This window comes from Phacochoerus africanus, chromosome 9, assembly GCF_016906955.1.
Source record: "Phacochoerus africanus isolate WHEZ1 chromosome 9, ROS_Pafr_v1, whole genome shotgun sequence".
Classification (NCBI taxonomy): Eukaryota; Metazoa; Chordata; class Mammalia; order Artiodactyla; family Suidae; genus Phacochoerus; species Phacochoerus africanus.
Genome location: NC_062552.1, coordinates 56,915,920 through 56,930,568, shown reverse-complemented (window position 1 = coordinate 56,930,568; position 14,649 = coordinate 56,915,920). Strand labels below are relative to the sequence as shown.

The following is a 14,649-nucleotide window of genomic DNA, read 5'->3' as shown; positions in this document are numbered from 1 at the left end:
GCGACCTACACCGCAGCTTACCGCAACGCGGGATCCTTAACCCACTGCGCAGGCCAAGGATTGAACCAGTATCCTCATGGATACTAGTTGGGTTCTTAACCACTAAGCCATAATGGCAACTTCTATATCAGGTTCTTGAACACGAAACACTATAGCGAAAAAAAATTTCAGAAAAGCTACAAAAATTGGGAAGAAAATTAGGGAATTTTCAGGAGTGATGGTAAATCTCTATATGTATATTTACCTTCTTAAAAAAAAAACTAAACTTACAAGAGATATTATAATGGACAGATCTGGCTGACAATACTTGTACTTACTAGTCAGCTGTAACATCACATCATCATCTCCTGGTGAGATACATAGGAAATAGAAAGCATCACCTGTTGCCAAAAGCCAAAACTGATCAAGCCTCAGGATCTAACTACCAGCTCATAGGAAACAGAGGTTAGTAGGAACATGATAAAAGACATCAGGAGTTCCCACTCTGGTGCAGTAGGTTAAGAATTGGACTGCAGAGGCTCTGGTCACTGCAGAAGCTCGGGTTTGATTTCTGGGCTGGAGCAGTGGGTTAAAAGGATCCAGTGTTGGGGAAGTTCCATATGGCACAAGTGGGGCCATTAAAATTAAAAAAAAAATTTTAATAGAGCTCATCTAGTATTTATTGAGCTTCCTCCCAGCCCTTCCCCTTAGTTAGATCAGAATCTCAGCTGCACAGAGGTAGAAGCTGCCCTTGGCAGATGAGTGACACATATATACCCTCCAGGTCATACAGTTTGCCAGACTCTTGAGCATGGCCACAAGAATGTTGTGAGGTGCCCATTCCACTCACTTTCTCTCCGGCTTAGGCAGAATCTTGTCATCTGTTGCCTCCTCATCCAGTATGGTGTCAAAGTCCTTCGTTGTGTCATGAAACAGGACTGCCTGGGGATATGGCACTATGAAGTCCTATAACCCCTGCCCAAAGAAACACAGGTTGGGTGAGTGCCCATCCCCACTTCCAGCCTCCCAGCTGTGCTGGGGCAGTGGGGGAACAAGTTTCCAAAACACCCCAATGCCAATTGGTTAGGATTTGAGACATACTGACAGAATAGAGTAGGAATAGGTCAACCTGCAGAAAGCTTAGGCCTTCTTGGCTGAGGTCCAGATGCACAGGCTAGCAAAGGTAAAAGGCAGGGCTTTCTGCCATTGTGGACTGGCTTATTGGTATAAGGTTCCCCAGCCATTTCTTCATTCATTCAACCAATATTGAAATCTATTTTGGGAGTGGAACTAAAGCAATGAACACAGCCCTCATTGAGTTTAACTTTATTATTATTATTATTATTATTATTATTGGTCTTTTTGCCTTTTCTAGGGCCGCTTGCATGGCATATGAAGGTTCCCAGGCTAGAGGTCTAATCAGAGCTGTAGCTGCCGGCCTACACCAAAGCCACAGCAACTCCAGATCTGAGCCACATCTTCGACCTACACCACAGCTCACGGCAACGCCAGGTCCTTAACCCACTGAGGGAGGCCAGGGATCCAACTCACAACCTCATGGTTCCTAGTCAGATTCATTAACCACTGAACCACAACGGGAACTCCTGAGTTTCCCTTTTAATGGGAGCCAAGGTGGGTGATGACAAATAATGCATTAGTAATATACTTCAAAACTGGGGAAAATTACATAAGGCATGGTGATAGAACATGGAGGGAGCTGCTGTGGATGAGGGTGACTAAGGAAGGCCTAAGAAAGTAACATTTAAGCTGAGGCCTCAATGACAAGGAGCCAACCAAGTGAAAAATCTTGGGACAAAGAACTAGTACCTGAGACTTAGATTAGCATTTGCAAGAATGGGAAAAAAGTGGGGTTTTTTTGCTTTTTAGGGCTGCACTTGCAGCATAAGGAAGTTCCCAGGCTAGGTGTCAAATTGGAGCCGCAGCTGCCAGCCTACACCACAGTTCACTGATCAGATCACATTGTCTGATCCCTGACCCACTGAGGAAGGCCAGGGATGGAACCTGCATCCTCATGGATCCTAGCCGGATTCATTTCCCCTGTGCCACAATGGGAACTCCTGGAAAAAAAGAAGATTTAAGCTTAGTGAGCTTAGAATGGTAGGGAATGAAGTAAATGGAAACATAGCCAAACTTGTAATAAAAGCTTCTGAGGGAGATCTTTGGTGGTCTAGTGGTTGGGATTTGGCATTTTCGCCACTGCAGCCTGGGTTCAAATCCCTGATCTGGGATCTGGGAATGGAGGTCCCATATCAATCCGCTTAAAAAAAAAAAAAAACAAAAAACAAAGCCAGCAGCTCCAGCTCCAATTTGACCCCTAGCCTGGGAACTTCCATATGCTGGGGGTATGGCCCTAAAAAGACCAAAAAAACCACAATTAAGTCAGATCGCATCTTGCTCCTCTAAACTGACTAAAAGGTTCTAAATGGCAAATTACCAGTTTTTAAATAACAAAAATATTGAAAAGTTGGTTTTTTTTTTTTGTCTTTTGTCTTTTTGTTGTTGTTGCTATTTCTTGGGCCGCTCCCACGGCATATGGAGGTTCCCAGGCTAGGGGTTGAATCGGAGCTGTAGCCACCGGCCTACGCCAGAGCCACAGCAACTCGGGATCCGAGCCGCGTCTGCAACCTACACCACAGCTCACGGCAACGCCGGATCGTTAACCCACTGAGCAAGGGCAGGGACCGAACCCGCAACCTCATGGTTCCTAGTCAGATTCGTCAACCACTGCGCCACGACGGGAACTCCTGAAAAGTTTTTATTATAAGTTCCATGGTAGTGAAAGAGCAGTGAGAATAAGGGCTTTATCTGCCCACTGTTGTATTACCAGAATCTGGATTCCCTAACTTGACTGGCACATGATAGGGCCTTGCCCATTTATACTGAACAAATGCTCAAGTTAACAGTATTCATGATATTGTAATTGCTATTAATGACATTTGAAATAGCAACAAAACACAGGAAGACTGTCAATGATAGGGTTGAAATGTCAGTGTTTTCATTAAACATCCTGCATATATTTAAATTCTGAATAGACAGTTTTGGCTGGTAGTTGTTAAAATGAGCTATCGTTGGAAACTATCATTGGACTCATGCCGTTTATATATGTCTCAATAGATGTGTCTTTTGATAATCACTTTCTGGTGATTATATTAATAAAGTATTTCTAAAAGAATCAGTAAATTAGCAGAAAATTTTGCCACAATGATAGATTCCTGGAATTTTAGAAGCCTTGAATTAAAATTTCAGACCTGGGAGTTCCCGTTGTGGCGCAGTGGTTAACAAATCCGACTAGGAACCATGAGGTTGAGGGTTCGGTCCCTGCCCTTGTTCACTGGGTTAACGATCCGGCGTTGCCGTGAGCTGTGGTGTAGGTTGCAGACGCGGCTCAGATCCCGCGTTGCTGTGGCTCTGGCGTAGGCCGGTAGCTACAGCTCCGATTCAACCCCTAGCCTGGGAACCTCCATATGCCGCAGGAGCGGCCCAAGAAATAGCAACAACAACAACAACAACAACAAAAGACCAAAAAAAAAAAGACAAAAAAAAATTTCAGACCTGGAGAGTTTACGATGTGGCACAGTGGGATTGGCAGGGTCTCTGCAGCCCCAGAGTGCAGGTTTGATCCCCAACCTAGCATAGTGGGTTTAAAGTTCTGCTGCCGCCAGTAGGTCACAACTGTAGCTCAATTCTGATCCCTGGCCTGGGAACCCCATGTCTTGGGGTGGTTGAAGGGGGGAAAAAAAAATCAGACCTGGGCTCAAGTCACGGTGTTGTCACTCACTTGAAGCTTCATGGCCTTGGGCATAGCCCAAAACCTTTGAAATTAGATTTGTAAAAGGGATTCTATTGTCAATTATTGCTTAAATCACAACACCCATGTAAAAATCTGATAAAAACTCTTTAAGATCCTACTGAAGTTTTTGGAAGTGGATAGAGATTATGTTACGAGCCCAGAAAGCCTTTGCCTGCTTTGTATTGGGGGGGGTGATTTTTGGTTAAACCCCCATACCCCAATCTTTTTCAGAGCCCTAGCAACCAAAGGAGGAACTGCTTTATTTTTTTATTTTTAAATTTTTTGTCTTTTTTCCTTTTCTGGGGCTGCTCCCATGGCGTATGGAGGTTCCCAAGCTAGGGGTCGAATTGGAGCTGTTGCTGGCGGCCTATGCCAGAGCCACAGCAATGCCAGATCCGAACCACGTCTGCAACCTACACCACAGCTGACGGCAACGCCGGATCCTTAACCCACTGAGCAAGACCAGGGATTGAATCCGCAACCTCATGGTTTCTAGTCAGATTCGTTACACTGCCTCACAATGGGAACTCCCAAGGAGGAGCTGCTTTAGATGAGGTACTTCAGGAAGGCCTAATGTCCAGTTTGGTTTTTTGTGTGTGTTATTAGGGCCACACAGGCTGCATGGAGGTTCCCAGGCTAGGGGTTGAATCAGAGCTGTAGCTGCTGGCCTACACCACAGCCACAGCAACACTGGATACCAGCCACGTCTGGAACCTACACCACAGCTCACGTGAATGCCAGATCCTTAACCCACTGACCCACGGACCTGTATCCTCATGGATGCTAGTCAGATTCGTTTCCGATGAGCCATGACAGGAACTACTATCATCCAGTTTTTAGCTGTCAAAATACATTGCTAAACAGCACTGATTAGCACAGAACCCTTGTTGGGGATTCCTCTGGCCCCATCTCTTTCCCAGTATTTTTTTTTATTTTTGCCTTTTAGTGCCACACCTGTAGCATATGGAGGTTCCCAGTCTAGGGGGTCCAATAAAATCAACAGCTGCCGACCTACACCACACCCACAGCAATGCAGGATCTGAGCTGCATCTGCAACCTACACCACAGCTCAGGGTAATGCTGGATCCTTTACCCACTGAGTGAGGCCAGGGACCAAACCCGCATCCTCACGGATACCAGTCAGATTCATTACCACTAAGCCACGATGGGAACTCCACGCTCTCCCAATATTTAGAAAAGGGACCCCTTGCTTCATTCCTTCTCTTCACAGGTAAACCCTCCCCATCCCAGACAGCACCAATCAACAAAGACTGCTATGTTTTACTTTATTTTGTACATAATGAAGACAGTCAACTGACTAAGCAGTTCCAGAACTGTTAGTGCTCATTAATCAAGAAGTAAATGAGGAGTTCCTGTGTGGCTCAGAGAGTAAGGATCTGGCATTGTCACTGCAGTGGCTCAGGTCACTGCTGTGGTAGGGGTTCATTCTTTGGCCTGAGAACTTCCACAGGCCATGTGTGCGGCCAAAAAAAAAAAGAAGGAAATGAGATGAGAAAGCAAATCTTTCGTTTCCTCCCAAACATATATTGCAAGTAACACGGGAACTTGTAACAACACAAGCAACACAGGCTGGTTTAGAAAGCCCAAGAAAGGAGGGTGAGTCCTGAAGTGCTCCCTATGGCGTGAATCCCCCCTCAGCCAGGCATTCACCCTGCTCCCATACATATCTGCCCCATGAAGTACTCTGTCCTGTCAGATTCAAGTCCACGCAACTCTTTCATCCCACATTCCAGGCTCATCATTTGCCCTCCTTCCAAGGTGAATAATCCACACAGAGAAAACCAGGCAGCTCCAAATACACTCGCCCAGCTGTGTTTCATGTGGCCAGGCCCCAGCTCAGATTCTGTATAGGAAGTTCCCATTGCTGTCAAAGAACTCTTGGCCCCTCTGCACGACTTTGTTGCTGAAGTTCTGGTCACCTGACTCCTCCGCCTCCCACTCTTTCAGTTCCTTGCCATTCGGCAATCCATCTCTGTGGGTCCCTCTGGTACCCTCACGATCGCTAGTGGAGGACTTCTGCAGCTCTCTCGGATGACCCAGGTCTGTGGCAACGGGTACAAAGTTCTTTTCCTCCTTGAGGCCCTGGATCCCTTTATTCCTTCCCTTCTGTCTCCTTGGTGTATCTGTACTGTAAGTATTCAGTTCTATCACTTTCAGAGCTGTGGTCTGACTGTGGCCTTTGGATGATGTTTCTTCCCCTGGCATCAGTGAAGAACCTGACATGGAAGGGCCTGCAGAGAGTGGTTTCCAGGCATCCCCAGAGCCTGGGAGCTGCTGGAATGAGCGGGACAGCCCAACATTCTTAAGAACTTTTTGATCCTGCTTCAGTTTCTGCTTCGATGTGGGCACAAACTTGCTTTTTAAAACCCTTCGGATCACATCAATGCTGACATCAAAGCCTTCAGCCAATCTGGGAACTGACCAAGATGCTGCAAATTCCTTATGTAAATACCTATGAGAAAAAAAAAGCAGGTTTGCAATCTGTGAAGAAGTCTCATATCAGAATACTTAACTGAACTGGCTACATGTGGAATCTTAAAAAAAGAAAAAAAAAGATATAAATGAACTTATATACAGAACAGAAATAGACCCTCAGACATAGAAACAAACTTATGGTTACCAAAGAGGGAAGGGTGGGGAGAGATCAATTAGGAGTTTGGGATTAACATATATACACTACTGTAAGTAAAAGAGATAACCTGGAGTTCCCTATGTGGCTCAATAGTAACAAACCCGTCTAGAATCCATGAGGATGAGGGTTTGATCATCCCTGGCCTCGCTCAGTGGGTTAAGGATCCGTCAATTGCCACAAGCTATGGTATAAGTCACAAATGTGGCTTGGATCCAGGGTGGCTGTGGTGGAGGCCTGAAGCTGCAGCTCCAATTTGACCTGTAGGCCAGGAACTTCCATATGCCACACCTGAACCTCCCCCCCCCAAAAAAAAAACAAAAAAGAAAGAGAGATAACCAACAAGGACCTACTGTATAGCACAGGGAACTATACTCAATGTTTTGTAATAACCCGTATGGAAGAGAATCTGAAAAGAATACATATTCTAGACAGTGATGTCTAGTGAACAGTTGACTACATAGAGTTCAGAAGAAAAATGGGGACTGGACATGATAGATTTGGAAGTCATAAGCCAACAGCAGAGGTGGCTGAAGCCATGCAGTGGCTAGCATTATAAGCAGAGACATAGGCAGAGTAAGATAAAACAACCAAGGACACAACTCTAAAAAAACTATAATACTTAAGAATGAAGAGGTGGAGTTCCTATTGTGGCTCAGCAGAAATGAATCCAACTAGTATCCATGAGGACATGGGTTTGATCCCTGGCCTTGTTCAGTGGGTTAAGGATCCCCCATTGCTGTGGCTATGGTACAGGCTGGCAGCTATAGCTCCTTTTGGACCCCTAGCTTGGGAACGTCCATATGCCATGGGTGTGGCCCTTAAAAAAAAAAAAAAAAGATTGAGGAGGAAGAAGAGGAGACCATGGAGAAAAGAGAAAACCAATTCTAAGAAATAGAGATGAGTAGTCAAGGAAGAGAACTTCAAGAATGCAGACAAGGCCAGGAGTTCTATTGTGGCTCAGCGGTAACAAACCTGACTAGTATCCATGAGGACTTGGGTTTGATCCCTGGCCATGCGCAGGAGGTTAAGGATCTGGCGTTGCTGTGGCTGTGGTGTAGGTCAGCAACTATAGCTCTGATTCAACCCCTAGCCTGGGAACTTCCATATGCGACTGCTATTGCCCTTAAAAAAAAAAAAAAAAATTGAAAAATGGGCAAAAGACCTGAATAGACATTTTTCCAAGGAAGATGTACAGATGGCCAACAAGCACATGAAAAAATGCTCAACATCACTGATTATTAGAGAAATGCAGATCAGAACAACCACAAGATACCACCTCATACCAGTCAGAATGGCCATCATTAATAAGTTCACAAATAACAAATGCTGGAGGGGGTGTGGCGAAAAGGGAACCCTTCTGCACTGTTGGTGGAAATGTAAACTGGTACAACCACTATGGAGAAAAGTATGGCAGTTCCTTAGAAATCTATACATAGAACTACCATATGACACAGCAATCCCACTCTTGGGCACATATCCTGACAAAACTTTACTTAAAAGAGACACATGCACCAACATGTTCATTGCAACTCTATTCACAATAGCCAAGACATGGAAACAACCCAAATGTCCATTGACAGACGACTGGATTAGAAAGATGTGGTATATATACAAAATGGACTACTACTAGGCCATGAAAAAGAACAAAATAATGCCATTTGCAGCAACACAGATGGAACTAGAGACTCTCATACTGAGTGAAGTCAGTCAGAAAGAGAAAGACAAATACCATATGATATCACATATCTGGAATCTAATATAAGGCACAAATGAATCTTTCCACAGAAAAGAAAATCATGGACTTGCAGAAAAGACTGTGGTTGCCAGGTGGAAGGGGGAGGGAGTGGGGTGGTTGGGGAGCTTAGGGTTAAGAGATACAAACTATTGCCTTTGGAATGGATTAGCATTGGGTACTATGTACTGCTGTGTAGCACTGGGAACTATGTCTAGTCACTTATGATGGAGCATGATAATGTGTGAAAATAGAATATGCACATGTATGTGTAACTGGGTCACCATGCTGTACAGTAGGGAAAAAAATGTATTGGGGAAATAACTATTAAAAAAACAAAACAAACAAAAAAAGAATGCAGCCAAGGTTAATTGCTGGAGAAAAGTTAGGCAGCCCTTGAGTGTCAGTTATGTCTAGCACTGAGGAAGTCACAGGTAGATCTGTGGAGAATGGTTTCATTGTAGTGATAAAACCAGCAAAAAAAATAATAATAATAATAATAATAATGAGGGTAAGTTGGCCAAGGACCCAGCTGGGAACTAAAGGAGGAGGGAATGTAGTGAGCCCTGTCAGCTGGATTTCCTCTTTTCCATAATCCAAGTGACTGACTTAAGCTTTGCTTGCCAAGGCATGTACCTCAAAGATGGCTATCTTGACTGACACATTGCCAACCACACAACTGGATAAAAAGCCAGGCTTCCCCCTCCCCACCTCTACCCTCTCATTCAGGCACCTTGGTTTTAGAGATCATGGTTGATTTCAATAACTAACCATTTAGGCCACTTCTTTTTCTCTTCACATGCTTTAAATTCCTGTTAAACTCATCAATAAGGAGTGAGCCCTCAAAACCCTAGGCCCCCACCCTCAATCCCAATAAAAGCAGAACCCCCAGCCCTTGAACCTCTCTCTCTCCCCACGACCTTGCTGTGTGGCCCCAGGTGTGCCATATAATTTCCAGGTCCTGTAACTAACACACCTTTTTTCCCCAAAGTTTCCTGACAGTGATTGCTGAACTATATCTTGCAATCTTAAGAACCACAAGGGCTGGTCCAGCCACCACACTGGTTATTGATGGACAAGACTTGCACACAACATCAACAACCTTAAGTTGACAGACGTTGGTCCCTGAGAAATTAGGTAGAGATTCTGGCCTAGAGCATCTGGAAGATTAGTCCTAGACAAGTGAAGGACTACCACTTCCTCTGAGATGTGAATAGAGTACAAGACTGAGAATGATGGTATGGAGGAGACCAAGAAGCTTTAAATGGTTCATACTTAATGGCCTCCTTTATCTCTGAAGTAAAAAGATATTTATTGATCACAAAAGTGGAGGTGACAGGTAGGAAGATAGAAGGGTTGAAAAGCCTGGTGTTTTGAAGTCAGGAGAGGAAGCTGATATGAGAGTTGTTATAGACACACAAAATCTTGATCTGCTCTATAAAATCCCCTTTATACTAAGTCTCAATTCCTGAGTCATTCTGCTGGGAATGGAAAATGCAATATGACCTATGTAGAGCTAATTAGTAATATTTATCAAAATGCAAATCCACTTGCCCTTGGACCCAGCAACCCTACTTCTGCCAGTGTATGTAACAAATACTTCTGACGGATATGTGGAATGATGTGTATACAAAGTTATGCTCTGGAGCACTATTTGTTACAGTAAGTGAGTGGAAACAATTCAAGTGCTCACCATAAAAGACCAGTAAAATAAGCTACACTTTACCAAGCATCTATAAAAAAAATGAGGATCTCTCTCTTCAGAAGTGGAAAGATCTTCAGGATATACAAAGTGAACAAACAAAAGTGTACAACAGTATTTATAGTATTCTTAGTTTGTGATTATGGAAGTAAAAATATAATTCTATATTCATACTTGCTTGTATTTGCATAAGGAAACTTAGAAAATGACACAAAAAACTATTAACAATAGTTCCCATAGGAGAGTGGGTGGGAATAAAACTGCTCAATGCATACCCCATGTCATACTCTAACTCTGAACCACATGTAACATATTATCTTCTCAAAAAAACCTTAAAATTTAAAAAAGGACCTCTAAGATATGAATCCTCTCTTCAGAGAAACCAGGAAAGCTCCATCCCTGGACTTAAGGTAAAGAAGATCATGATCTATTCAAAGGTCAAGTATTGTGATGCCTGCAATTTACTATTTAAAAATTTCAGGGAGTTCCCATCCTGGCTCAGTGGAAAGGAATCTGACTAGTATCCATGAGGACGCAGGTTCAATCCCTGGCTCAGTGGCTTAAGTATTTGGCATTGCCGAGAGCTGTGGTACAGGTCACAGAGACGGCTCTTATCTGACGTTGCTGTGTCTGTGTAGGTCAGTGGCTACAGCTTCAGTTCAACCCCTAGCCTGGGAACCTCCATATGCCACTAGTGCGGCCCTAAAGGGATCAAAAGGAGTTCCTATTGTAGTTCAGCAAGTTAAGAACCTAACTAGTATCCATAAGGATGCCGGTTCTTCAATCCCTGGCCTTGCTGCTCGGTGAGTTAAAGATCTAGTGCCGCCACCACCTGTGGTGTAGGTCACAGATGCAGCTCGGATCTGGGTTGTGTAGGCCGGTGGCTGCAGCTCCACAACAACCCCTCACCTCAGAACTTAATATGCCACAGGTGCAGCCTTAAAAAAAAAAAAAAAAAAAGTGAACTGTGTCCTAAAGTTAAAAATTATTAAATCTAGATGATTGGCTTTGGGAAGTTTTACTACTTTACTTTTGTTGGAAATCTTTTGTCTTTTTGTCTTTCTAGGGTTGCACCCAAGACATATGAGGTTTCCAGGCTAAGGGTCCAATCGGAGCTGTAGCCACGGGCCTATACCATAGCCACAGCAACGCAGGATCAGAGCTACATCTGCAACCTACACCACAGCTCAAGGCAATGCCGGATCCTTAACCTACTGAGTGAGGCTAGGGATCGAACCCGAGTCCTCATGGATACTAGTCAGGTTTGTTAACTGCTGAGCCACGACAGGAACTCCTTCTGTTAGAAATCTTAAAAGAGGAATTCCCCTTGTGCCTCAGCGGTAATGAACCAACTAGTATCCATGAGGACACAGGTTCTATCCTTGGCCTTGCTCAGTAGGTTAAGGATCCCCCGTTGCTGTGGCTATGGTACAGGCTGGCAGGTACAGCTCCTTTTGGACCCCTAGCCTGAGAACTTCCATTATGCCGCTGGTACAGCCCTTAAAAAAAAAAACTTAAAAAAGCAGAGCCTCCTTGCCTTCCCACTTGCATCTCTCACAACCACCTTATCTTAATAAACCTATTTTTTTGCCTAAAAAAAAGAAATCTTAAAAGATAAAAATCAGGAGTTCCCGTCGTGGTGCAGTGGTTAACGAATCCGACTAGGAACCATGAGGTTGCGGGTTCGGTCCCTGCCCTTCCTCAGTGGGTTAACGATCCAGCGTGGCCGTGAGCTGTGGTGAAGGATGCAGACGCGGCTCGGATCCCGCGTTGCTGTGGCTCTGGCGTAGGCCAGTGGCTACAGCTCCGATTCGACCCCTAGCCTGGGAACCTCCATATGCCGCGGGAACGGCCCAAAGAAATAGCAAAAAGACAAAAAAAAGATAAAAATCAAAAAGTGCAAAAACAACTTTCTAGCATGTCACGCTCAGACCTTCAGCTTCAACGTTAGATGAGAGGAGTATAAGCTTTCTGATTAGATTGTCTCCACTTTCAAATGTTACCATGTCCTTACTTTTCCATGTGTACCTGTAAGATTTTTCTGTCATCTGTCAAAAGTAAAGGCAAGACAGAAAAGGAAAAAAAGAATTATCCTTCACTTCTCATCACAGCAGATCCAAGTTACCAAGGCTTACCGAATCTGCTCCATGGCTTCCCACGTCAGGGTCCTGGGCGGGGCACCTGGCGCCTCCATTTGCCTCCGAATTTTCTGGAACCTGATGGCTTTTTTCTGTCGCTTCAGGGCGCTGGGGAAGAGAACGAATGACAGAAGCCATGCGTGGAAGCTAGACTGGTGGTTTAAGAGCCTTGGGCTAAGTCTCAGAGCGTCCAGACCGCTTCTCATGCAAGGACAACCTGGACATGTCTGCCAACCTAGATGGCGCTCAATACACCTCCCCAGAAATCTAACACCTAGAACAGCAGCAGCCCATAAATGTTGCCAAATGCTCTAAACGGGTAATGCAATCTGTCACTGGGGAAGGGACCTATGGTGCCAAGGGAGCTAACACTGGCCCCTGCGCCCCTGATAACCGGTGACCAATACGGTCGCTGCAGCCGACGCCGCGGTAGGGCTCCAGGCGCTAAGGGGGCGCGGCCTCAGGCGCTAGGGCCCGAGGCCCTGCTTCAGGCTGAGGGCCCGGGAAGGAGCTGGTACCTCTCCACCTCCTGCAGCTCCCGCTCCTCCGGCTCCCTGTCGGAATCAGGGTCCGGCTCGCGACTGGTACAGCCCGGGGTCGTCACCCCCCGGGAAGCAAACCCACAGCGAGCGACCACTGCACAGACACGCCTGCCCAGCCACAGGTTCAGAGCAACCGCCATGTTGCCAGAAAAACTCTCCACTCCAGAGGCGCAGTACCGGAAGCCAGGGCGGGATCGGAAGTGGCTCGGACGGGACCGGAAGTGGCTGGGGGCGGTCGGAAGCTGGGGTGGCCTCGCGTCTTTCCCGCTTCCGGCTGAGGCGCGGCTTCTGGGTTAGAACCGCTAAGCGGCTCACCCTTCCCGGTTTAATTATGGAAATGGCCTCCCTGAAATTCTAGGGCTGGAATGAAGTAGAAGACGCTCTTGCAAAACTGCATAAACTTTAATAAAAAGACGAGTTCACTTGTCAAGAGCTGCACCTCTGCCCCAACGGCTGCCCAGGTCGTCTTGGCTCCGCCACGGCGACGGAAAGGGCAACCCCTCGGCGGTCCTCTGACGGTGACAGCCCGGTGTCTTGGGCACTCAGCTCCTCTGGGAAAGGGGCTTCTTGTTGCCACGATGCTCTCCAGCTCCCGGCCGCACCCAGGGTTCAGACCCATCACCTAGCGGTAAATCTAGGCTAATGTTTGAAGGACGGAAATGAACCCATGGCTGGCCCGGGCTCCTCTGCATCGTTTAGTCTACCGACCCGAAAATAATCTAGGGTACTGCAGAATTCTTGGCGTCTGTGTTTTGCATTAAGCAAACAGGGTTCCTGGCCAGCGCTTTTCAGACAAGTTTGGTGGCAGTCTTTGTGTAACAAAGATTGAAGACCCTTTTCCCCTTTGGAAACCTGAGGGATTCCTCCAGGAGAGCTCCAGTGCTGGGCTTCCTGCGTTTACCTGTGGTGCCTGATGTCGAAGAGCGCGGGGGTATGCTGCAGCAGGGATGCAGAGGCAGGGCAGAGGGTGAGATCCTGGGCCGTGGCTGCTCTGTGTTCAGAGTCTAGCATTGAGGGCAAGGTGCATTTAGTTCATGAGCTACTTACCACTCTTTCCCATTGCAGAAGATAGCCCTGGCTTGGGGTTAAAGAGGGTGGCACTGGTCCTACCAGAGCTCGATTTATGGCTTACAGCCGTCTGCTGGCTTGGCCTTCTGCAGCAGAAACATGGGTCCCCCTGAGCTGGTATTCACAGAAGAGATTTGCTCACCACTTTCCCAACTGTTGCCCAGTTACCAGTACAGAGGAATGGCATCCCATGTTCCCTCCAGCGTCCTTACCACATTGTAATTGGTGTGTGTACTTGTCCATATCTCCGTTAGTTTTGTTGAGTGCTGAGACTGTATTTCTGCCATTGCTATAGCCAGGGTCTACTACACAGGAGGAGGTAAATAAATGGGTCCACTACCTCCCCCATTCCCCACACTGCGGGAAGTGCCATACATTATTTCAGGAGTATCCCAGCTGCAATATTTGCCAGTGGGAAGTTCAACAAGTCAGAGTGACCAAAGCTAGTTTTGCATACTTACGGCTTGTGAGCCTGACTCTGGTGCTGGAAAAATAATGCCTTCCAGATGTCGTCATTGATACTGAACAGGGACCAATGGCTGCTGGATCTCTCATCCAGTTGAAGTTCTTGGGTTGCAGATGAAACCAGGAATGATGCGGAATTGCAGCATTCATGCTTGGCAGTTGCCCTAAGATCAATCTGTGGGGCCGAACTGGATGCAGGAAATGAGAACCCTGCTCTTTGGTGGCCCTTCTCAGGAGGACCAGTGGGACCAGACTCACAGATTGCAGTTCTTGAGTGCCCAGCCTGGCCTGGTGACATCTAGGCTAGAGGAGAAGAGCAGCCCCTTACCACATTTCTTGTGAGGCTGGATGGAGTGGTGGAGGAAAATAACTGAAAAATCTCTTCTAGGCCGTGCCACTATTTAGCCAGTTATTCCTTTGGGGTTCCACAAAAACAGAGAACCCAACAGGTTTGCTACCAGCCCAGGGAATAGTGAATTCAGCAGCTGTTTTGTTGGCCTAAGACCGTTTACTTATCTCCCATTAGAGCCACCGCACTGGCAGTGCTAGGGAGAGATTA

The 14,649-nt window shown here is 46.2% G+C and overlaps 1 protein-coding gene across 6 annotated transcripts; it reads right to left on the bottom strand.

Moving 5' to 3' along the window:
• Positions 1-5,314: 5,314 nt before the first annotated feature.
• Positions 5,315-14,258, bottom strand: NGRN (neugrin, neurite outgrowth associated). Of its 6 annotated transcripts, XM_047795108.1 has the most exons (6): positions 14,087-14,101; positions 13,838-13,930; positions 13,459-13,561; positions 12,997-13,108; positions 12,013-12,123; positions 5,315-6,263 (listed from the first exon to the last, which is right to left on the bottom strand). In XM_047795108.1, the coding sequence occupies exons 2-6, from the start codon at positions 13,910-13,912 to the stop codon at positions 5,648-5,650; spliced, it is 1,017 nt and encodes a 338-aa protein (XP_047651064.1). In that variant the 5' UTR covers positions 13,913-13,930; positions 14,087-14,101; the 3' UTR covers positions 5,315-5,647. The 6 variants fall into 6 exon arrangements, with proteins under 6 accessions (XP_047651064.1, XP_047651062.1, XP_047651063.1 ...); XM_047795106.1 differs by lacking the exon at positions 12,997-13,108 and having other exon boundaries at positions 14,087-14,258; XM_047795107.1 differs by having other exon boundaries at positions 13,838-14,221.
• Between the last annotated feature and the right edge of the window lie 391 nt (positions 14,259-14,649).